The 26,633-nt window shown below is 36.8% G+C and overlaps 1 protein-coding gene across 1 annotated transcript in view; it reads right to left on the reverse strand.

The window, feature by feature from the left end:
* Positions 1–25,380, reverse strand: part of LOC148947573 (solute carrier family 12 member 4-like) — a 396,387-nt gene extending 371,007 nt beyond the window's left edge. The window contains 3 exon segments of the mRNA XM_089095942.1: positions 17,260–17,498; positions 19,572–19,626; positions 24,505–25,380. Coding sequence (XP_088952068.1) covers positions 17,260–17,470 — 211 coding nt within the window. The 5' untranslated portion in view covers positions 17,471–17,498; positions 19,572–19,626; positions 24,505–25,380.
* Between the last annotated feature and the right edge of the window lie 1,253 nt (positions 25,381–26,633).

The raw sequence follows: 26,633 nt of genomic DNA on the forward strand, positions 1-26,633 counted from the left end.
CAGTGGAATACCATTCACTTTGCACACAAGGCTAGATAGACCAAAAAAATTAAAATTGTGGGAGGATTCAGTCCAGGATCCACCGGCACTGCCACTCTTCACAAAGGCCAAAGCCAATTTTGATGGGATTTCTCCATTGATAAATGATGAATCGCTATAGCTACGAGAGCTGGTGGCAATGTGACGTTGATTGGTGATTGTACGGGGGACAAGAAGTTTAATGTTGTTGCCATTGGCTGTTAGGTTTTCCACTGCTAATGCAACAGAGCTCTTTACCTGATGTTTTCGGAAGTGAAAAACTGCCGTTGTGATAATGACATTTGCTTCGGGTGCTGCAGGAAGTGTTTTTATCAAAATAAAATTCGAGGGGGCCAAATTTAACTTTATGTCAATCTTGACATTGGAGGGTAGCCATTGGGATATATTGAATATCTCATGATTTAATTTTACAACCAGATGATACTCCTGGGTCACAGGAGTAGTCAACTCACCGTCAATATCAACACCTGATCGACATTCATAGCAGAATGAATGTCATCTCAACTCCCTGTACGACTTTGGTTTCATCATAATAAATTGTAAGTAGCTTGTATAGTCGGATAAATTATATCTAGTGCTCACCAATGTTCCATTAATAAATTCATTAATTTGTTTGAACAGATTGTGTAGAATACATTTTTCGTAGGAGAGACCATCGGCACCAGTTGGAGTGGTATTATCTGACTTTTTCTTCACCGCAACATTTAAATCAATAAATGTTGATGACAAATCAATGAAATAGTCTTCATTGGAAAATATCTGAAAGTGTATATTTTCCGAGAGGGATTGTTGGGGGTGAAATTGTTCATAGTAGCTTTCCTTGACACTGACATCAACATTTTCAGCATTGAATAGATTCAATGAGGAACTGATTGATGGATAAGATTCCTTGTGGAGGAGATAAGTCTTCTTAAGAGAAGAAATCCTTCTTTGATCTAACAGTCTTTTTCTTTTCTTCTTCTGCTTATTGGTCTTCCTTGTTTTCTTTCTCAAAGTCCTTGTTGATGTCTTTTACTTCCTACTTGGGTAGAGACTGATTGAGCGGCTTATGTGAACGCTTCTTTTTCAATCTCTTCCCATTTTTCAAAGATTTGAATTGCTCACCAACGGTTCATGCTGAAGATCTAATATTTTCCTTAACACTCTCCTTGAAATTCTTGCCCGACCCCCAGTCCTGTAGTGTTGAGGCAGGAAAATTTGATGCAGCAGGTACAAGATATTTTCTGGCAAGGGGTAGTGCAGAACGAAATACCCTAGCAAACCAGCTACCAAGACCATAGCCAGACATTGTAGTACGCCCCTTGTAGTAGTCCAATCCATTGCCTATTTGAAGTGGACTCAGAGCACCAACGTAGCAATCGATATTGGGACAGACAAATGGAATTCTTCTATTGTTCATTTTAGTTGATTGTGTCGCCGACAATGGGTCGAAAACGACGTGTAATCACTGCTAATCCTTTTGTTATTGCTAGAGGATCACCCAATTCAATTCTTAGTGTTAACTGACAGAGTTCCAAATACGAAGTGTTTACAGGAACATACTGAAGATGCTTTATATTATAGTGATGAACAAGTTCATGAGTTGTTTTTCGTTCAAGAACACGTAGGTGGGGGAACTTTGAACTACCAACTCTCGATGTTTCCACAAAGGATGCATAGAGAAATATGCAAGAGTCCGAGGTGAAACCAGGTGGATAATCAGCAAAAATAACTTGATCCATCCCGTAAGGGATGCTAGCATTTTTCCCATTGATCATATTCTGTTTAAAGCCAAGAAAGTCTCTTAGATTATCATCGATAATAATTGTTTCAGTGTCAAAAGGTGAGGTAAGGTAAATCCTATCGTGTTTCAATGAATAATTAAAATGGAATGTACCATTCCTACAATATGAGATTTTTCTATTGATTGTACGACACAACTCTGTCATAATATCGTATTCAATATATTTCATTTTGACATGTGGATATTCGGTAGATTTAAGTGCTTCAACCCATTCATAGTCAACAAAGAGTGACCAATCGAATGGTATAACTTTTATATCATACGAACGATCCTTTCTTAGGAAGTCATAGGTATTTTTGAAAATGCAGTAAACAAGAGCCACTTCATACGCACCGTCAAATTTGATGGCGGGGGAGAGTCCAAAAATCACTTGTCTTATTCAAGTCATTGTAGAGAGGATCGGAAACGTTGGACATAAATGTTACATAGAAATCATTGGGCATTGTCAATATCTTCAACACTGATCCAAGAATCAAAATCAGAGTTGTATCCTAGCCACCGAACAAGTAACTGTTTCCTACCCCTGCGAGTACGAGTCTTGAATATCTTTTTAATATGATAGATTTCACTATTATTTTTAACTTTTTGTAGTTCATAGTCATAAAAGCTGCCGAGAATCTCTTCAGCTTTGGTATCGCGCAAACGATAAGTTATGGGTTTAGGGTCTAGGATTTTCGCCATTTTAAAAAGTTCGATTGACCACAAGTAATTCCCTTTTTCAAAGACATTAGTTTTTCTATTAATTTGAACAGTATCATCGACATTGTATTTATTTTTCATCTTGACAATCGTTTCACTAGAATATTGATTAGGAAAGGTGCCAATTGTATCATTATCAGAATGATGAACTTCCGTTGGGGTTGAATTGGACAATGATTGATGAGGTCGTTGATTATAAATCAACATGATTTTATATAAATCATGAATAAAAGCCGATGTATTTTTCAATGTACAATATCTTGAAATTAAAAGTCAAATAGTTCTTATCAATCGTTCGGCCAATGCAGCCTTTATAGGTCTATGGCTATGATAGAACAGTGTACTATATTTTACTAGTACTTGTGCAAAATGGGGATTAAAAAATTCAATACCACGGTCCGTTTGATTTTTTTTATATGAATCATGTTCGAGAATACTTTCTATAGCCTGAGCAACTTCAACAAGTCTCTTTGACTGCAATGGAATCGCATATGCATAACGACTATAAACACTGATTGCAAGTAGAATGTACTTGCACGGTGTATTGTGACGTTGTTGAATCTCATCTAGAGTTAGGAGATCTGCTTGCATTATATGCAAGGGGTAAAAGGCTTTAGTTTTTCGATAATGATTAGCACGAAGTCTATGATTTCTATGCGGAGTCTAACTTGATTCATTTTGTAGATAGTCTCGTGCACTTTTAGCTTGAACGCCAGAGCCCTTGTAAATAGTGGTGGGGGAATTCAAAATTCTCTCCTCATTAACATTTTCATCAGCACCTGACAGAACTTCAACCATTTTTAACTTAAACACGTTGTGTAACATCCGCTTGCCTTTTGTATACTAGTTGTGGTTGGTGATGGAGGTGATGGTGACATGATACGTTTTCGCTTTTGTCTAGCTATGAATGGTTTGCTCCTCCTCTCCACCATTGTCAAGTTTCCACTAGGTGTGCTGATATTTTCCAAGATTGATTTAAAATCTTCTTCTTCTTCTTCTTCTTCTTCCTCTTCGTATTTTAATGGTGTTGTTGTTGTTGATGTTGATGCCTATTCATTTATTTTTTTTAGAATTTTTATATTGATAATCATGATTTTGTGAAAGTTTAATGTATTTAAAAAGTTGTATAGATGAGCGTCAAATGATAATAGTCCTTAGCGATATGTAACCATATCATAGATTACATCAACTAGATTATAGCTCTTGCCTTGAGTTATACTCTCCTTCACACAGCCATCAACTTGAATTTGATCCTGAACAAGTTCAATGAAGATAAGCTATGAGTTTTGTACTTTGTTCTCAATATTAGTGGGGCCTTAGATTTCCAATTTTTAAGACAATTGAATCCAATTCCTCCTTCTTTAATTGTGTTCCAGCAGAAGCAGCAGCAGAATCCTGAGGAGATGATTCTTTTTTATGATCAATACTAATCGCCTTCGAACGATAGGGTATATGTTTGTCCATTCTGCGAAGTGCATCTTGAAGTAAAAGCAGTTTTTTATAATCCTAAATATTATCGTTGACAATGAATTTACTCACATTGTTCTCAAAGTGTCCCATGGGTGAGAGAGCGAGTTCTATTGGAGTCAATTTATAGGGTTTCAAGGGAGTCAAGTCCTGCAATTATTGGCAGTAAAAGTGTGAAAAAGCTACCGCCCGCCTGAAGAAGTCGTTTCTTCTTAAAATTCTTTCCTTTGTTTTTAGAGGCCAATGTACGTACAATGGAACGATGTTGCTTTGCCTGTTGCTTAACTACTTCTGGCAGTGGAACATTACCCTCGGTCAAATTTAAACAAAGTTCAGATATTAGATTAATGAAATCATTGTCAATACCAAGTTTGAGTATGGTTTTCCTAAGCGTGGGTTTTGAAGTGCTTACAAGTATAAATATAAGTCAATTTTCATGTAGTTTTTTCAGTGTCAAGATAGAAACTACTAGCCTTTTTTAGTGTTCATGGCGTTATATACTGCAATTTCATTGTCAATAATATATGTGGCTTCACGCAAATCCTAAGGTGTATTTTGATTAAGATCCAATAGGATGTAGCCGTAGGGTTTATTAGTTGCCTGATTGTGTACTGAGTGTATAAATTTCGGGGCACCGGGGCAGATTTGCTTATTGAGATCTATTAGCCAGCTATAATCACGAATAACTCTATAGGTGATATACCAGGTGCAGTTCAAAGCAAATGTTCGCATACATTTGCTCTGATGAAAGAGATTGTTGAGAACCAGAGTAACGGAAATCTGTTCATGATGAGAGTGAACAGTGAACAGTTGTAGCATTTCCTGGGACCATTGTTCAACAGATTCAGCTAGATCGTCAATAATTAGCCAAGAGTTTGTTTCAACAATACTGAAAACATCAAGTCCCTGTATGAATTGTATTTGCACCAATCCCGTCGTGCCAATTGCTTTTATTTTGTCGTATGACTCCTACCAAATACTGTAACAATAGTAGATTTTTTTTTGCTTTTCCACAAACATTTTATCGCAATATTTAATTATTTTAGTTAAGAGTGTTGTTTTTCCTGACATTTACGGGCCACACAGAAACGATCTGAATGGTGTTTTAAAATCCTACATGTTCCCTTCAATAGTTCACTTGGACAACTAACTGTAGACTATAGTTGTCTAATGACTAAATAATTTCCATACTAATACTCCGTTCAAGAATAATAATAATAATAAGAAGAAGACGAACAAAGAATCAAATTTTCTTTTATTATACACACATAAGAAAGTAACAATACTTAAAAAATACTACATTGAAAAAAGCACATTAAACATGAAAAAAATACACTTTTTTTTAAATTTATTTATAATAAAAAATACAACATTTACATAGGGACTAGAAAAAAACACTTTAATAACTACACTTTTTTTTAAATTTATTTATAAAAAATACAACATTTAATGAATAATGCGCTTAAAATAATATCACTTTTATTTACAGCATTTTAAATTTGGTATGGGGTCCCCCCGGGGGGCGGCCACTGCGGGGGCCGCGGGGCCCGCTGCGGCGGGCCCGGAAGCGCCGCGGGACGCGCCGTGGGCCGGGAAGCGGGGGCCCGCTGCGGCTGGCCGGGGGTGGAGGGGGGCATTAAATAGTGGAAATTGATCTGCCTTGCACACACACACACACATTGAAAATTGTTTGTGATATAGAAAAAAAAGGAATTAAAAACCACTCATCACCCAAAAAACCCTCGCACCCAATTTTTACTTTTTTAATAAATTTAAGTTAATTTTTTTATACCAAGTTGTTTTCTGTACTCTACACGTTCAACTCGGTCTGAAATTAAATAATGACCGTGTGGTAGTACTTTCACACCATCCTCAAGTACATAGACTTTGTCCGATATGGCCGAAATGGCCTTTTATTCAACACTGACTGTTTAGTATTTAAATTAGAAAGAGCGGATCAATCAGACTTTTACTCTTGGGAATAGATTATGTTCCACACAGTTTCTATACACACTCGTTTCAAAATTATTTTTTGCAAAGTGTATATCTAACACTTTGCAAACTTGTCTTATATCCTTGTTTTGCGTTTCCACACTGTATACCTTCGGCCCAGGAATAACACCACTGGATGTCAGATCGCTACCCGTTTCAGATATTAGAATTAACAATTGATTTGGGGCCTGGTGTTTCACTAACTCTGGATAGAGGGATTCATCCTAATTAGTGTAGTCCATTCGTGAGCTAATGTACTCACCATTTTCCAAATCATTCAATAGATTTTCAGTTTTAACTTTTAACAGGAGTGAATCAGTGTCCCCGTAATACACTTGAACTTGTCCCTCACTTTGTTAAAGCACCTTACATACATTGTAATAAATCGATAACATGGATTTCTCAGATATTTATGATTCTTCACTCCGATTTGCAATATTTTTATTTAATACAATATTTTTTTCTTATAATGTAGGAGACATAAATCGAAGTATCTGATTGTGAACGATGTGAAATTTGGATCCGCAATGATTCAAGCAAATTTTTTGGGATTGGTTACAATGTCACATCTACTTCTGTTTCGTACACTTTCGTAAATTTTACAGAAGGCTGGGTTCAAAATGTGTTCAAAAACTTCTTTTTCGAATAACGTTTTTGCCTTTGAACGCTTAATGACAAAGGTGTCAATAAACGTTTTTATGTAAGGCTTTTGCTCAAATTGGAGGGCTCTATGAATCTTTGTGACTTTGAAACCATTGGACACCATCCATTCTGATAGCAGGTGATAAACAACGATATTCTGTATTGGGTTGAGGTTAGCAATTAGTTCTCTTTTTGAAGGTACCCAGTGCACACTCCCATCCTCTACTAAAGATAAATTGTAAGGGTTCAAAGAGTCCTTACCCACCGGTCTATTTATGCACGGAAAAACAAAGTCTTTTACCGAGTCATGGATTTCCATGGGTATTTCACCGTCAATTTCAAAAAACCATCCCTGGGCCCCATTCTCCTCAACACTAGCAATGTCGGGGAAATTCGAAGCACACGGATTGTCAAGCCATTTATAATTTCCACACGGCAAACAGTAGTGAGACATTGCCGATGGGTAAAGAGAATTCATATCCAAAAAAACTGCGTCCGACTTTTCATCGGTGTGCTATCCGGTCGGATCAGTTTTCATGACACGGTCCCCATGAAAAACAGACCCACCCCTCATTGATCTCTCGACAAACAGATGCTCATCCACACTGGCGTTCAGACCTATTTGTTCTTTGCTGATTTTAAATATCAAGTCCATCACCAGATGAGGAGTGGAAAAATAATAACCTAAATCCAACCCGAATTCCCCATAAATTTTATCCGTATTTTTGCACACAATGTACAGAAGAGTGAGTACGCTACTGTCCAAGTATAGTTTATAGGAATACTGCCCATTTTTACAACCATCCTTTACCCACACCCTCTTAGCAAATTCGTAGTCGCTAGTGGTGCACTCACTCTCAGTAAGAGAATTGTAAAAAGCTTCAATGGGCGGTAATGACACCTCATCTAACCTCGAGCCAGAGTTGTAATAATCATATGGATATATACCCTTAGACGTTAATAAATGATAAATTTCATCATCGGAGAAGTGGTGTTTGAGGAGGGGGAAGCTATCAAAATTGTCACTTTTCTGTACCTGAATCAATTGACTTAAAGATTTGGGGAAGAAGCTGAAAGAGTCTAAGAAACGGATTTTATTCAGGCACGTGTTACCCTTGTCAACTGTTTTCCACATGAATTCTAGCAGCAGTAGCTTCTCTGATGATTTGGGTATGATATTATATGAAAAAAAACCACCTATCCATGCGTCATCTACAACTCCACGCTTGGCAATGCGGGCCAAGACCATAAAAGAAGACTTATATTTGTAACTTGATCTATGTATAAAAATATTCAAGAATAGTTGTCTTCTTCCATTTAAATGGCCCGATTTATGTGATCTTTTTCTACAGTTAGTGTTGCACCCCGATATAAAGTCCTGCCACAAATGATCGTGGTCGATCACCTTCCTCTTCCCCCCATTCTCAACACCTTTATCAAATTCTCCCTTGCAAACCCAGCACATTTTACGATTTTTAATAGCCATTATGTCGTCTGGTGATAGGAGCATAGGATAGTTTGTGTAACGAAGGCGAGAAATTGCACCGTTCGATGTTTTGATTAGACTGACCAATGCCGAGCGCATGCAGTCTTCACCGTCACCCAACATCTCAACTACATTCAGCACTTGCATGGTATTATTGGAATCTCGTTGTGCGTGAGCGTAAGAGACCCTTATGGCTTCATGTATTTTGACACGATTTGAATTTAACTAATCTTACACGTCTGTGAGTTTTGCTTCGCAGTTAAAGCGATCTTATTGCTCTGCGGGAGCGTTTTTTGAAAATTCTTAAAACGTAAGATCGCTCTATCTCCGCTTACCGTCTCCACAGCCTGGTATCCCATGTCGTTCACAGTTTTTCATGTCATGCTTTAACTTTAAATCAGAGCGAAATCTTGAGAGACATGTCGGACAATAATAACATACAGCCCCCCGATGTTTACCCTGACTTAGAATCCTACTAATATCGGTAATTGGATTAAAATGTCCAATTGAATCGGGGTCTGTGGGTGGCGTGTATAGAAGCCACACCCAATGTTCCACTGATTCAATTGAAGGAGCCCTCACTGGAAATAATACGTCCTTCTTATCGGAACGGTGACCCTCCTCAAATTCTGTTTCATACTGTAACACCGTGACATCTTTAAATGTGCATTAGCCCGCTCGAAAATATCTATTCCTTTTAGTGTCACGGGAAATTGACCATTTCAACAATTAAAATCTACTATTGGGAACTTTGAACCCTCCCTACCGTTAACTGTCATTTCATCTAACTTTTTCTTAGGGGCATCTTTTTGAAGTGGTCTGTAGGCGCCAATAAAAATTCATACTTGAAACACTTTAGCCTCGTATCGAAACAGATTCGTTGTATCCCCCTACATCCCTCTAAATCTGAATGATATTTTAATTCAATACCCCTAGGCCCACTCCCCCCTATTAAAATAAAATCCTTTTTAAATCTACAAATATTAACGTTTAAACTTTCAAAAAATAAAACCATCGACCCACTACCCCCCTCACTATAATTTTCCCACTTACTTTGAATGCTATTAACCCAATTTAGAAAAACCTCCTCATAATTTGATAAATAAGGGCAAATTGACAACATCTCTGTGTGCAAGTATTTCGAATACACCTCGCCCGCATTTTCATTTAAAAAAATATTTTTAGTGCTATTGATGCTTTTAAACTGACCCCCCCCCCCCACACCCCCATCTGTGGTTCAAGAATTGCTCGAATCATTTTATTAAATAAATTTGTAATTGCCAGGGGATCTGTTATTATATACTCCGACACTAGAGAGTTAAAGGGGTCACCGAATTTGGCGCTGTAGACCTTTGTGTGGTGCAAGGCAGAGTTGGAAAGAAAAAAATCTGGAAGAGGGGATACTTGTGTTGTTGGTATATCGTTACTACTACTACTACTACTACTACTAGTTGTATCATTAACCAGAATGGTGGGGGGTAACAGAGAAATGTCAATAGCACGAACCCCAGTCTGTTCAATTCCAATGGATGGAGGTGGCATGAAGTCCTCTAAGCCTGTTAGTATGTATTCCAAGGTGTCTGGGGATAGTTGATCAAGCCAGCCTGTATTGTCCTCGGACGCAATTTCTTTATGAGGACCCGGTTCAGATGCACTACTAACATCGCCTAAATGCTCTCACATAAATCTATCTGTCCATTCCGGGTCCTCCACCATGTCAATGTCACAAGTTAAATCGTCTAGGCTGGCCATGTCCCCAAAACAATCATTTACAAAAACCCCTATGCCATTCCATATTGTCTAGAACTTAATTAGGTTCATCTCTAAACTCCATTGGTGGTGCTAGAATTGGTTCAGGTCCACTAAATGGTGATGTTTCATGACCCAATGAAGATAGCGCTGCTATTTCATTAATCTATAGAAAAAAGGTTTATTTTATATGTGAAATAACCATTATTTAATAAAGTTAAAAAAAATGTTCATTTTTCACCCCACCCTCAAAACTCAATTCTTCCTTTCATTATTTAAACTAAATCTTGCCTCCAACCCCTCCCCAGAGAGTTCAGAAAGATGCAATACCCATATTTATGCTGAAGCATTTATAGTCGTATGTTTACCAGGATATTGAATAAGTACCATTTTTCACCCCACCCACAAAACTCAATTCCTCCTAGCATTATTTAAACTAAATACTTGCCTCCACCACCCCCGCCCCAGAAAGTTCAGAAAGACGCAATATCCAATTTATACTGAAGCATTTCTAGTAGTATGTTTACCAGGACATTGAATAAGTACCATTTTTCACCCCACCCTCAAAACTCAATTCCTTCTAGCATTATTTAAGTAAATACTTGCCTCCATCCCTCTCCCCGGAAAGTTCAGAAAGAAACAATACCCCTATTTATGCTGAAGTATTTCTAGTCGTATGTTTACCAGGATATTGAATAAGTACCATTTTTCACACCACCCACAAAACTCAATTCCTCCTAGCACTATTTAAGCTAAATACTTGCCCCCACCCCCTCTTCAGAAAGTTCAGAAAGAAGCAAAAGAGTGCTTTCTTTGACAATAAAAAAAAATACATTATATTCAGCTATCTGTGAGGGGAGCAGAGAAATTTAAAACATTGGTTGGGGGCGAGGGATTAATATTTTAATATCTCTGACACACACACTTATAGAGTTGAAAAAAAATGGCGAGAAGAAAAGACTAAAAAAAATGTTGGAAAGAAATAGGTAGATATTTCTATATTAAGGTAGAAGGTAGAGGTAAAATACCTACATTTCCAAATTCAGACTGCACTTGTATGCCTGAAGTCCCTGGCAAAGCATGAAGGGGGGTGGCCTCACGATCTTGAGTAGACGAGGCTGATGCATTATGAGAAGCCATCCATTCCCTCTTGAATTTTCTGCCAGGTTGCATAGAGGTTTGTGCAGAGCTGACACTGGCACGAGAGGCTCCTGGCATTAAAAGTTGTGTGGTCATTAGCTGGTCCAGAGCACTTGTAATGAAACTAGCATATCTGATGATGGAAGGCCTTGCAGCTTGCATCGATGTGGTATCGTTCCATCTTGCTCTCTTTTCAGAGGGAGAGTAATTACAGGAATCCTCCTCCTTAAAAAAGAAGAAAAATTTAGTAAGGAAATAATAACCCCTCTTTTACAGATAAATTGCCCTCTAAAGTTGATTCTGATCTTTGTAACACTCTATCTATTAGTGCCTTAGAAATATTTAAAAAAGCTTCTAAAGTAAAATTTTGGAAAATTTGAGTTTGGGGAGAAGGGGGATTTCAAAAACATCTCCCCATAATATAAATTATCCTCTAAAGCTGATTCTGATGTTTGTAACGCTCTATGTCTTAGCGCTTTAGAAATATTTAAAAAAGCTTCTAAAGTATAATTTCGGAAAAGTTGTGTTTGGGGGGAAGGGGGATTTCAAAAACATCTCCCCATAAAATAAATTATCCTCTAAAGTCGATTTTGATATTTGTAGCACTCTATGTCCTTTCTATACAAAACTTAAATTTCTTCCAAGAAAATATTTTGAATACGATTTGGATGTATATAAATTCTAAGTTTAGTGTACTATTCTTTTAATTAACGATTTTAATAACAACTTTATCTCTATTTTCAAAGTGTCTTGAATTAGACAAACACATGTGTTATTAATTTATGTGATAACACGAGCGTGCGAAGTCTGGTTCCAAAACTAATCGTTTTTGAAACACAGATGGTTCTATTTAAGCAAATAAAGAAAGCGCATTTTAATAGAATGAATGGGGAAACTGACATTTTTGAAGGAAAAGAACTAAATCTAATGAATTAAACTCTTAAACAGAGGAGAGGAGGAGGGATTAGGTTTACTTAATAGAAAAAAAGTGCGTACTTTACGTTTTCTAGCGACTATAATCGTCATATTGTAGGGTTTGTATTGTTGGGGGGGGGGGCTATGCCCCCTGAAATTTGAATTTACTAGAGAGATGGTAAAATTATTCTATTTGGAAATAAATTAAGAAATTTACTACGCTGTACTCACATTATAAATCGAACTAGGCATAACTTCAAAGTCAATAATATTTAATGCATTATCCATGGTATGTTAAATCATTATGGAATTTTAATCGTAAGGTATGAGCATTTTATACAAAATATTAAAGGACGAATAAAAAATCACTCCTTTTATTTGTAACCAATCACCAATCAACTTACCGTATATTAAGCAACCTCCGCTGTCTCTGATTGGCTCCCTAAAAAACGGATGTTGCCTCAAAAACCACTCTGGTTGTCTTATACAATCTCGACTATACTCCCAAATCATGTTGGACCACTTTATAGGTAGCCAGCTTTTTTAAAATGTCCACGTGAAGCTACGCTGCACATTCTTGTACAGTTGATATCAATAACAAAAACCTAGTCTGGTTGTCCTATACAACCATGACCATACTCTCAAAACATGTTGAGCCACTTTATAGGTTGCCAGCTTTTTTTTTAATGTCCACGTGAAGCTACGCTGCATATTCTTGTGAAATTCCTTGTGCAATTGATATTAATAGCAAAAAAAACAGTCTAATTCTCCTATACAACCTTGAGTATTGTTTCAAAAATGATTGGGCACTTTATAGGTAAAGGTTTGCCAGCTTTTTTGCAATGTGCACGTGATACCACACTGTATATACTTGTAGGCGTGAATGTACGGTTGAAACTGTGTATATAGATACTACTACTGTCGTTCCTTACTTTCAGTTAAAAAAACTTGTTTTTTTTTATTTTTGAACGTTTTTCAATTAATGCAGGTTGTGATTTTGGCTCACCGTACTTGAATAATTAAAACAAAATTTGTTTATTAATTTTGCTTTAATTTTGTTAAATGGCTTTCTCGACACTTGTTTAATTTTACTTGCGAACGTTTTAATTAGTAATAAATATACATAACTTACGAATTAACTTACGTAACGAACTTCTATATTCATATATTTTAATACGAATATTGGAGGGCCCGTCCCTTTGCCAGTACCTTGCCCTTTCCGCTGAAGATCGAAGTTTGTTCTATTTCTTTAAAAATGACCCTCCTTCATAAAAGCCTCTAGTTTGAATAGATAGCTCTTATGAAAGTACTAAAAAATCTCAGGAGTAAAGAGCGAGGTGTTGGGTAGGGGTCGAACCCAGTCACATATGTAATATGTTCTGTTCGTTTTAGGTTTTGATGTTGCTCCTTACTTTCAGTTGAAAAACTTGTTTTTTTATTTAATTTCTGATATTTTTCTTTAATAATGATGGGAAATCCAGCGCCCCCTTCATAGCAATGTCTCTTTCCCCATAAAAACTTCCTCCATGAAAAGATCCTCACATATAACCGCCGACCCCCCCCCACCTACCCGAAAAAATCCCTCCTGAAAACGTCTGTATACTTCCCAATAACCAATGCTATATGTTAACATTGGGTAAACTTCATAACTTTCAGCCCTCCTTCTGGGGACTTCGGGGGATTAAGTCATTCTAAAAGACATAGTTATCATATTTTCGACCATGCTCAACAAAATGGCTATTTCAAAATTTTGATCGGTGACTTTGGGGAAAAAATGAGCGTGGGAGGGGGCCTAGTTGCCCTCTATTTTTTCGGTCACTTAAAAAGGGCACTAGAACTTTTAATTTCCGTTCCAAATTAGCCCGATATTATAGGACCACTGGGTCGATACGATCACCCCTGGGAAAAAAATTAAATAAACACGCGTCCATGATCTTTCTTCTGGCAAAAAATGCAAGATTCCACATTTTTGTAGATAGGTGCTTGAAACCTCTATAGTAGGGTTCTCTTATAGGCTGAATATGATGGTGTTATTTTCAGTAGGTTATATTATTTTTAGGGGGTCTTTCTCCCTTTTTTTAAAATCAGCTAAATTTTTTCAGGTGCTTAACTTTTGATGGGTAAAACTGAACTTGATGAAAATTATATATTTGAAAACAGCATAAAAATTTGATTCTTTTGATGTATCTATTGGCATCGAATTTCCGTTTTTTATAGTTTCGGTTACTATTGAGCCGGGTCGCTCCTTACTTACAGTTTGTTACCAAGAAATGTTTGATAAAGCTTTTATTGCTTATTTACCACAATAATTTACTCTAAAGCTTGAAAACATAGGCTGTTGATCGGTGTTTCTTTCAAAATATTTTTTCAAACAAGAGCTATATTTTTTTCCTTGGAGGCTCGTTTTGTTTTCACCTTTTTCACTACGTTACAATAACGTTATAATAAAGTTTCAATGTTAAAAATAACGTTACTACGTTACAGTAGTGTCAACGTTATAATAAACTAGAAGACTAAAGAAAAAAGACCATGAACAGGTCATCACCGACAAGACAGAATTTAACCCCGTCCCAGCGCCCGAAAAAAAATTGCACTTTTAAATAACGATTACTGAATGATTTCTTCGTTCTGACAATTTAACTTTTGCATTACTTTGCCAGTTTTATCGGTGTCATTCTTTTTAATCTTTTTTTCATGTTTTTGTCCTGTTTTTGTTTATTGACCCAGATATTTGAATTCAGCCCTTTGAGGCTTGCGATATCGATTTTTTAAAATCAATATCTTATCAAACAGTTCGTGGTAACGAAATGTAAGTAAGGAGCGACCCGGCTCAATGGTAACCGAAACTCTAGAAAACGGGTTTTTGATACCATTAGATACATCAAAAGAACCAGAAAGAATCAAAATTACATCAAAAGAATCAGATTTCAATGCTGATTTCAAATATATATCTTTCATCAAGTTTAGTCCTTACCATCTAAAGTTACGCGCCTGAGAAAATTTGGCTGATTTTAGAAAAAAGGGGGAAATACCCCCTAAAAATTATAGAACCTTGATGAAAATCACACCATCATATTCAGCGTATCAGAGAACCCCACTGTAGAGGTTTCAAGCTCCTATCTACAAAAATGTAGAGTTTTGCATTTTTGCCAGAAGAAAGATCACGGATGTGTGTTTATTTGTTGTTGTGTTTTTTTTTGTTTTTTTTTTCCCCAGGGGTGATCGTATCGACCCAGTGGTGCTAGAATACCGTGGGAGGACTCATTGGATCGGAAATTAAAAGTTCTAGTGCCCTTTTTAAGTGACCAAAAAACAGAGGGCAACTAGGCCCCCTCCCACGCTCATTTTTTTCCCAAAGTCACCCGATCAAAATTTTGAGATAGCCATTTTGTTCAGCATGGTTGAAAATATGATAAATATGTCCTTTAGGATGAATTAATCCCCCGAAGTCCTCGGGGGGAGGGCTAAAAGTTATGAACTTTGCCCAATGTTAACATATAGTATTGGTTATTAGGAAGTTCCAGAAGTTTCAGACGTTTTCAGGGGGGATTTTTTCTGGTAGTAGGGTTGTAGGCAGGTTGGGGGTTATGTGGGAGGATCTTTCCATGAAGAAAGTTTTCATGGGGGAAGGGAAATTGCTATGAAGGGGGCGCCGGATTTCCCAGCATTATTTAAAAAAAAGATCAGAAATTAAATATAAAAAAAACAAGTTTTCCATCTGAAAATAAGGAGTAACATCAAAACTTAAAACGAACAGAAAATATTACGTGTATGATTGGGTTCACCCCCTAGTCAGTACCTCGCTCTTTAAGCCAAAGATTTTTTAGTACTTTCATAAGAGCTATTTATTCTAAATAACAGCCTTTGTGATTAAGAAGTCATTTTTAAAGAATTGGAACAAAATTCAAACTTTAGCTTAAAGAGCGAGTTATTGACTAGTAGGCGAGCCCCCTAATATACGTATGAAAAAATATATGAATATAAAAGTTCGTTACGTAAGTTAATTCGTAAGTTACGTATATTTATTACTAATAAAAACGTTCGTAAATAAAATTAAACAAGTTTTTAGAAAGCCATTTAACCAAATAAAAGTAAAATTAATATGCACATTTTGTTTTAATTATTTATGTACGGTGAGCCAAAATCAAAACCTGCATCAATTCAAAAACGTTCGAAAATTAAATTAAAAAAAAGTTTTTTTAACTGAAAGTAAGGAACGACGTTAAAACTTAAAACGAAAAGAAATTATTCCGTATATGAAAGGGGACGTCCCCTCCTCAATGCCTTGCGCTTTACGCTAAAGTTTGACTATCTCACAACTCTTATTTTTTTAAACAATAAAAAACTTTAGGGTAAAGATCGAGGCGTTGAGGAGGGGACAGCCCCTTTCATATGCGGAATAATTTCTGTTCGTTTTAAGTTTTAACGTCGTTCCTTACTTCCAGTTAAAAAACTTGTTTTTTTTATTTAATCTGTCTCAGATCTGTTTTTTTTATGATTGATTTGGTTATTCCTTTTAATGTTTGTTCATTTTGTGTTTATTTTATTAATTGATAGGAATTTCTGCTCATTTTAAGCCAGAATAATTATGAGTTTATTTCCGTTTCTCTTGAGTTAAAATATTTCCCGGTTCCTTAAATGTTTGTCTGACGTAACAAAACGTGAAAACAAAACGTAACAAAACGTGTTACGTGAAAACGTAACAAATATGCATATAAACAAATTTTTGATTCGTTTTCTAAGGCTTTTTGAGTTCATCTTCCCCCCCCCATGCCCCCCCCCCCTCCAAAAAAATCCTAGATACAATCCTGATTAAGGGTCACTAAAAAAATCCTTGGGCCTAGAAGAAAACACGGCATAATAGAATATAATTATAGACCACAACTGACAAAAAATAAAAAACTTAAATTACTGATCAAACACTGAGGACTATCTACTCCACCTTGTATGGTAGATAATGAATAGGCACATCTGAGATTTTTTTTTTCTATGAAACATTTGATACGGGTTACCATTTGAAGTTTTCCACTCAAGGGAGTAAGTATGCATCTTCAAAGATGTAAGTTGAGTAACCTTCCAAAATTAGTAACTACTTTTATACCAGTCCGTATAGATGTCGCTGAGTTTCTGTGTGTGTCTATGCTTCAATTCTTCCAAGCAGAGGTGGCTACTGAGCCTATTAAGATACAACATGTAAAAACAGTTTTGAACCCTTGCATCCAGGTTTGTACAACCCCTTTTTCATGAGAAATTGTTTATAATTATATATAAATTCCATCCTTAAAAACATAATAAAAACTAAAGCTTAAATTTCGGGTTTTAATAAGCCACTTCTCAGATAACATACCATAGGAAAGGGACCTAGCTGGAGTGGATCCCTGCGAATGCAAAGATCTTTGAGTATGATGAACAGCATCTGATAATCCTATCTCAAGGATGTTTCTATCCAGCAAAGCGTCTAAATCTGCACCAGCCTCTAAAGCCAGAAGATCAGTGACTCGAAAACCAGTTTGAGTTTCTGCGTCTAACCTTGAGCGTCGCTTTATACCCAAAGGCATTTTACCGAAACACAAGTATCCCGTAAGTCTAAAAGATTTAATTATTCACTCTGGCATATCACGCAATTGCATCACTTAATCTATATCAATTGATGTAACACAGTGTGAATTAAAAATAAGGGAGACCGTCCAGGGAACAACTATCTTTGGACTTTCCAAAGAGATCGTTGAGTCTTTAAGGGCATGCGTCAAGAAACCGGGAAACTCAAGAACTAAATACAAACATTCAGGTTTCCTATTGAATTGCTGAGAAATCGGGAAAGGCAAACTGATTATTTCTATAAGTTGGTAAACTTATACATCAATACTGCTATTCAACCGCGTGATATGAAATGAAAACCGTTTAGCTCACATAACTCAAATCCATGGAATATTTAAGAGTCGTAGATATTTTAAATTTGAAAGGATATCTTACTAAGTTGTTCTCTTTAAGGCTTCTATACAACTTCCGGTTGTACTTTGTGATTTGTTTAACTCAGGCATCCATGGCGATTTTGCATTACTACTTAAGAAGTTTCGTTATGTGACTTATTATAGAACCTCGTTTTATGATCAATCGGTTAAAAAATTAATCCCCCAATCGAAGACCAGTTTACAATATGAACCTAAAAAGCGCAAGTAAAAAATTCAAAAGTTCATCATACGTTATTTTACTTAAGAGATTCAGAAAATAAGTATGGAATAGGTGTACATTTAGTCCTGCGGTCGTCATAGCAAAGGGTTTCAGTTTTCGTAGGGAGCGCAATAGCGCTACTTAGGTAAAGAGGGAATCAGTTTTCATAAGGCGCACCATAGCGCTGACTAAACCAAGAGGCAATCAGTTTTCATAGGGAGCGTAATAGCGCTACCTAAGAAAATATCCATCTTTGCTTAATTAGGACTATCATAAACTCTATGAAAGCTGCTCCTCTCTCTTTTTATGCATTGCTTTTACTCAGTATATGTAAGTTGATCCCTTATTTTCTTAGAAATAAATATTTATAGAGAGCGCATCTGCTCTGTCTGATCAATTAGAGTATGAGTTTTATAGGGAGCCCAAAAGCGCTACCTAAGAAGATAAGGGATCAACTTTCATAGAGAGCGCAAAAGTGCTGCCTAAGCAAAGCGGGAATCAGTTTGAATAAGGAACGCAATAGGACTGCTAATGCAAAAGGGATCCGTTTTAATAGGGAGCGTAATAACACTGCCTAAGCATACGATTCATATCCACGCTGACCCCCTCGCCTTTTAGTTACTGCTTTTACTCAGTCTTTGAATACGTCTGCCTTCTGTGTTTGAACAGGCTTACTCAATTTTACATGATTGTTGAGTCCTTATTTTCTTAGGTTGCGGTATTACCCTACCTATAAAAACTGATTCTCTCTTTGCTTAGGCAGTGCTTTTGCACTCTGTACGAAAACTGATCTTAAAGCAAAGAGGGAATCAGAATTCAAAGGGAGAGCAATAGCCCTATCTAAACAAAAAGGGAATCCGATTTCATGGGGTTCGTAATAGTACTGCCTAAGCAAAGAGGGATATGGCTTTAATGTATTATTTTTTCCCTTGGCATTCATATGGAAGGAGTTGTTGTGGAAATTTCAGAGGGGGGCTGATTTGATTGGAAATTATAATTCCTAGTTTCCTAGTCTATTAGACCTATCTATACGTTTTGAAATCATTACCCCTTTTGAAGGTAAGTTCTTTATGAAGGTGAAAAACCTCTTTCCTAGAATTACAATCTCGTAATCACAACAGATACTTCCAACTCCACGCGCATACAAGGGGTAGGATCATTGCCTTCCTAAATGTTCAAAAAATTTACAATTTTAGCCCTTTTTCTAGGGTCTTAACGAAATTTTACGCCTCTCCGTATCAAATCCCTCCTCCGTATCAACCGACACTCCTCGCACTAAAGGATATTTTTGCATTTAAGCTTGTACATCTAAGCCTAATAATTTAGCATTCATGGTTATTGGGTGTACAAAAATTGCTTGACTAAAAAATGAAATAGCTAAAAACTCCATCTTTATGAAAACTTGGGCAACATTCTTCCAATCGTCTAATTTTAAGAAATCAAAACCAAATTTTAGATATAGAAAGCAAATATCGAATTTCCACTTACCAGGAGTCATAACAAAAGTACTAGTTGTCTCAGAAGATTTCATTTTCTATCTACGCTGCTTGGAATAGAAATAAAATGTTTAGATAAGGAACACATTAGAACAGAGGGACTATGTCATTTTATTGGATTGAATTATGTACTCCTTATGTAGTGGTAATAATCTTATTCAAGCCTGTGGGGATAAACGGAAAGGACTCTACTTCAAGAAAATATTGGCCTACAATTGTGCCAGCAAGCTTGTAATAATTACAAAATAATTTCTTATACCACACTGCCAACAAAAAAAAACATTTTGTCACTAACAATAATAAAAGTCCGAGTCTTTCTGCTTCACGTCCGGAAGCCTTTATCTACGAAAAAAAAACTAGACAAAACAAAACATGCAAAGAAAAAGGAAAAACAAGAACAAAAGCGATACAATTTTATGAAGATGTTTACGATACAGGGCGAAAGTCGTAATCTGGATGACTTTTCACTTCATACGAGCTCATTTCTCGTTCATAGCAAAACTCACTACAAAAAATCTATAGTAAGATGATGAGAAACAATATTAGCCAGAGAATATTGCTAACATCCAAAGGGATATTGACAATATCCATATCTTATCTTAAGGTTAGGTATATCAAAATACAATAAAGTAACAGCAGGGGCATAGTTGGTTGATGGTCGGATAATCTTTTATTTTTAAACCAACAACCGACTGTATTCCTGCTGTTGCTGTATATATCCAAACTTCTATTATTGTTAGTGAAAAAATGTTTTTTTTTCATTATTTTCCATAATCTTATTTGAAGGATTATTTTCGACAATTTTATTTTATTTTCGTATTTACCATAAACATGATCACGGCTTAAAGCCGTCAATTTGAAGCTGAAGTACACCACATTAATCCTAGACGTAAACCTGTATTTGTGCAGCATTTCTAAAGTGACTCTCCATGCATCTAGCTCCCAAAAAGCAATGTGGAGCGAGCCAGATAAAAACATTAGAATCCAGATATTTCGGCTAAAGGTATAAGTTAATTGGAATGATCCGACATCTCAGCTCAGACTCAACAAAATTTGTAAAATTAAATGAAAAATGAAAGCCCGACACGTTTTTTTTTAATTTCAACCAAGTAAAGTGGGTTTGAACCAAAGAACGCAAAACGCAAAAGTGGCTCAACTCAAATCAAGATTTAGAATTAAATTTATCTCAGTCCAGAATGCTTAACCAGTAAAAAAGTAAACAAAACCCATTTTCAGTATGGCCACTTTCCGGCAACAGCGGAAATCAATAAGCCAGAACTAATTTGAGCCAAGTTTACTCGGCGCTGCCGTACAATGAAATTAGGCATTATTTACACCACTTTATCAACTTCTAAAATATCTTGGCTAATCCATGAGCTAATTCATGAAGACAATGAAAAATAAGTGATCTCAGTTGTATTCAGATATCGTTGCTTTGTAAGTGCTGAACAATTGTGAACGATTACTCGTAAAATAACGCTTTACTAATAAATGTATGCATATATATATTCTAGTTAAAACCTCTTTTATTAGAGCTTCGGTTTCTATTAACACGAGACCACATAGTGGCCAAAAATGTCATTTTGCTATGACACGACATTTTCTATTCAACAGAAATCAAAATTTCAGTTTCAAATTTCAATACTCCCGGATCACTGGTTCGATACGGTTACCCCCTGGGAAAAAATAGAACAAAAAAAACAACAAAAAAAAACGCACAAACTTAACCATCTTTTTTTGAAGAAAATACGTAATTTTGGGTTTTAAGGTTCCTTCTAGAAACCAGCAAATATACTCTATAAGATAATCATAGCAAGCGATAATAAGGTTAAAAAAATTTTTTTCATATTCTGTGGAACCATGCAAACAACAAGTCCCCTAACTGCCATTACTTTATTTCGTAGCTTAATCACTAGGTTTTATACAGTTGTTGGTCCTTCGCTTGTAGTAATCAACAAATGTATCTGATGGATGGGATATCACCCTCAGAAAATTGGTTACAGACGGATGTATCGCACCAAGCAAAGGTATCTACGAGTATTTTTTCCAACGCATTTCCTCTTCAGGGTTGCCACCGAGGTTACGTTTTTTGGTCTGGTGGCAACCCTGTTCCTCTTTAAAGCAATACGAGTGAGTTGTGTATCTACAGGTTTTATGTTGCTGTGTTTTTTTTTGTTTTTTTTTTGTTTTTATTTTGCAAATGAAACAAGGAACAAACGGCAGCGCAAGCAAAACGTTGAGATAAATAATTGTGACACAAGAGAAGAAAGGTTCATCAGAAGGAGGTGAGTATTCAAAGTGATAAAATCGTTTTTTTTTACATTGCTTGTTTTGGAACACGTTCGGCACATTTTTTTATTATTTTGGGAGAAAACCCGAATTTTTGTCTATCTGGCAAGCTAACCAAGTCAGACTAACCTATTTTATATCATCAAACCTATTGTTTGGTAATTGAATAGCTTCCCGAAGGCCAGCCAAGGCCGTATTCAGGGGGTTTACCGGGTTTGACCCCCCCCTCCGAAATATTGTCCGACTCACAGAAACGCATCAAAAATCCATATATTTTATTATTTCTGCAATTTTTTGTGTTCATGGTCGTATTTTTGGCTTTAATACACTTATCTATCTGTCTATCTATAAACAAATTTTTGATGTGTTTAAAAAAAAATATCTTCAACCAAAACGCTATAGCGTTGCCTATAGTAAAGTCCATATGGGTCCAATGTTTTATTATTATTTTTTTCCAGAGGCACTTCATATGGAAGGGGTGGTCGTAAGAACTTTGGAGGGGGCTTATTTGATTGGAAATTGGAAGTTCTAGTGCCCAAGATTAAAAAATGATCGGAAGGCAACTAGCCCCCCTCGCCCCTTTTCCCCCGAATGCATCCAATAAAAAATTTTAAATGGCCATTTTGTTAAAAACTGGTCAAACATCAGATAACAAAAACTCCGGGGTTGACCTAAACTCCGAGAGCCTTGGGACAAATGTATTAAGCTATGCCGGGGGGGGGGGCATTAAAGGTTTTTATATTAGGGATGATAATATAAACTTCAGAGGTGGCTCATTTGATGGGAAATCGAAAGTTCTATATACCTTTGTATGAGTCAAAAGAGATCGGACCGCACCTACCCCCCCCCCACCCTCCGCGCACACCCTCTTTTCCCCAAACCCATCCGATAAAAATTTTGAAATAGCCATTTTCTAAAAATCGTTCAAACATCAGATAGCAAAAACTCCAGGGTCGACCCATACCCCGAGGTTATGTTGACCCCGAAGTTTTTGTTATCTGATCGCTGGACTATTTCAAACAAACTACCAATCTCAAAGTTTTGATCGGATGCATTTGGGGAAAAGAGGGTGTGTGTAAAGAGGGAGAAAGGTCCCCTCCGATCCCTCTTTACTCATAAAAAGGTAGCTAGAACTTTCAATTTCCAATCAAATGAGCCATCTCTTGAGTTTATACGACCACCTCTTACATAAAAACCTTTTATTCCCCCGGGGCATAACTTAAAACAGTTACCCCCGTGCTCTGGGGGTTTGAGTCTACCCCAGAGTTTTTGCTTTTGAACCCCGGAGTTTTTGACCCCGGATGGCAACTAGCCCCCCCCCCCCTTCAGGCCCTTTTTCCCCAAATGCATCTTATCAAAATTTTGAGATAGCCATTTTGTTCAAATTAGTTTAAAGATCAATTAAAAAACTCAAGGTCTACACAGCCCCCCAGAGCCCGGGGATAAATGTTTTAAGTCATACCCCGGGGGCAGATAAGGTTTTATGTAAAGGGTGGTCGTATAAAAACTAGAGGTGGTTCATTTAATTATAAACTGAAAGGTCTAGTTACCTTTTTAAGAGTCATCAAAAGTGATCGGCAGGCATATACCCCCCCCCCCCCCAACACCCTATTTTCCTCAAATATATCGGATCAAAATTTTAAGATAGCTATTATGTTTGAAATAGCCCAACGATCAGATGACAAAAACTTCGGGGTCAACATAACACCCACGAAATCCGTTGGAAGGGTTGTAACTTATGCCCGGGGGCACATAAGGTTTCTATGGAAGAGGTGGTTGTATAAACTTTGAAGGGACTCGAATGATTAGAAATTAAAAGCTCTAGTTTCCTTTTTAAGAGTCAAAAGTAATCCGACCTTCGACTCTAGCCTTCCCCGCCCAACCCTAAGGCCATGAGGCTCCAATTTTTTAAATTTTTTTTCCAGAGGCACTTCATATGGAACTGATGGTGGTATTATGTGCCCTTTAGAAGAGTAAAATGTGATCGGAGGGCAAATAGCACCGCACACCCTTTTTTACCCAAATACATCTGATAAAAATTTTAAAAATAGTTTAAAGATCAGATAACAAAAACTCCGGGGTCGACACAACCCCCAAGAGCCCAGGGACAGGCGTTGTAAGTTATGCCTAGGGGCCATAGACGGCTCTTATGGAAGGGCTGCTTCAGGGTATACATTTGGACATTAGGGGGTGGGAATAAAGTTTATTTCCGACCCTAATGAATGTTATATTTGGATTCAGGATACAATTCTGGCTCTAAAGGTATGTCTATTTCTAAGCAAAGTCAGTAGTTTAAAATCCTTCATATTTACCAAACACTTATCGTTTTATTAAGGAATGTTTCCTTACCTATCGAACCAGGCTAAGGAATGATAAGAACTTTCTACTGTAGATGGACCTTATCATCCCCGAACTTAGTTAGAACGGGAAAGAGTCCTATCATTTCTAAGCAAACCAAGAAAAGTTTGCTGGTTCCATTTTAGCTGACTGAAGTTGCTACCATTCCTAATAAAACGTAGAAAGTGAAGAACGAACTGGAATGAAGCTCTCTTATTAAAAACATGCCTTTTGTCGATTAATACATTTTCTCTCTAAACATTTATCAGTCTTAATGCAACGCAAGTTAAATAACTCACCAAAAGATAATCAGAAAAATCCAAGCTTTCGATCTTGTAGACTTTCCTCAAGCTTCCTCGAAACCAAAAGTCATGGCCAAGAAAACTGTCTGAGGGAGACTCAGAGATGAAGGTTAACTCAATATGAAGACGTGCTATATCAATCAGCAATCTTTTCCCTTCGATCCAATTGGGTGTACTAACTACAAATTGACAAACTGAGATGGGATCGCGGACCAAGAGACATGCTGAACATGCAATATTCATTGATGATGCAAAGCTTTGGAAAAACGAGGAGAAAATAACAAGATTATCCTTTGCTTAAATGGTTGACATGAGGAAGGAAATTGAAAATCTCAAACCGTATAATTACTGGAGGGATAATCCAAGATTTCTGAACGATAATACTTAAAAAAAGGCACGAGATACTGCAATTTTCTATCAAATGAGCTTTTAAACAGATCTATGATGTTCCAATGCTCCGCAAGTGGCGAAGAAAAAACGTAAACACATCAGTTCTACCCATACAAAAAAGTAATGATCCTTGTTGTTCAAGGTTGGGGCTTTAAGTTTACTGTATGTGATTGTCGACGATGGTGATTCCAGAGGGGTACTTTTTTATTTCGATCTGACTCTGTTTTCTAGCTGTTTCAGGCTCTTTTTTAAAAATCATGTCAATTTATTTTCAAAATAACATTTTACTATTAAGACTAATCCAGATAATAGTTACTTGTCCTGAATCAGCTACAAATCAGCTGCCTTTTAAATAATTGAAAATGATGTTCGATATATTTATTGTTAATACGAAGTAATGAAACAGAGATTTGCAGGAATGGATCTAGGGGACGGCTAGGGGGGCAGATTATTTGATCTGGTGAAATAAAATTTGAACCCTAATGTCAAACTCTGGAACACGCCAGTTTGCCTTGAAGATGTATTGAACTATGCACGTATCAATTCCCTCTAATGAAAGAAGCTTCGGCAAATCAAAGTTTATTAAAAACCGTATTAGAATCAGGACGGGTGAGCAGCGGTTGACAAACTTGAGTATAATCCACATAAAACATGAGAAGATTAAGCCTCTGGACTATGTCACTAAGGCAGAGGCAGCGCAATAGTGCTGACTAAGTAAAGAACAATGGTGGCACAATGCATTATTTTTGGCTTTATCTTTTAGATCACTTCGTATCGAAGCAGTTGTCGTAGAAATTTCGAAAAGGGCTCATTCGATTGAAAATTATGTGGCTTTTGTCCTTTTTAATAGTTTAAACTGATTGGAGGGCAACTAACACCCTCCCATGCCCACCGTTTCCCCAAACTCATCCAATCAAAATTCTGAGATAGCCATTATGTTCAACGTAGTTGAAAGGTCCGGAAATAATGTCTTTGAAGATGACACTCACCCCAAAGCCCTCAGGGCAAGGGTTGTAAGTTGTAGTTTTTATAGAAAGCGTTATCGTAGTAACTTCATAAAGGGTTCATTTGAATGGAAATTGAAAGTGCTAGTGCCCTTCTTAATAGTCGAAAGTGATTGGAGGGAAACTAACCCTCCTCTCACGCCCACCATTTCCAAAAAACATCCAATCAAAATTTTGAGATAGCCATTTTGTTCAAACTAGTTGAAGTTCTGGAAATTAGGTTTTTGAGGATGGCAACCCCCTCAAAGCCCACAGGCAAGGTTTGTAGCTTATGCCCTGGGGGCATATAAGGTCTTTATAGAAAGCATCGTCGTAAAAGATACAAAAAGGACTCATTCGATTGGAAATTGAAAGGGCTAGTGATGTCCATTTTGTTCAACTAAGTTGAAAGGTCAGGAAATTATGTCTTTGTGGATGACAACCCCTACAGTCCTCAGGGCAAGGGTTGTAAGTTATGCCCTGTTGTCATATAAGGTGTTTATAGAAAGTGTTGTCATAGAAACTTCAAAAAGTGCTCATTCGATTGGAAACTGAAAGGACTAAGGCTCTTTTTAATAGTCGAAAGTGATTGAAGGGCAACTAACCCCCCTCTTACGCCCACCTTTTTCCCAAACCCATCCAATCAAAATTTTGAGATAGGTATTTTTTTTCAACGCAGTTGAAAGGTCCGGAAATTTTGTTTTTGAGGATGACTCTCCCCCCACAGCCCTCAGGGCAAGGGTTGTAAGCTAT

This window comes from Artemia sp. Qi Xiang Cuo, chromosome 10 (assembly GCF_049724085.1).
Source record: "Artemia sp. Qi Xiang Cuo chromosome 10, ASM4972408v1, whole genome shotgun sequence".
NCBI classification, from domain to species: domain Eukaryota; kingdom Metazoa; phylum Arthropoda; class Branchiopoda; order Anostraca; family Artemiidae; genus Artemia; species Artemia sp. Qi Xiang Cuo.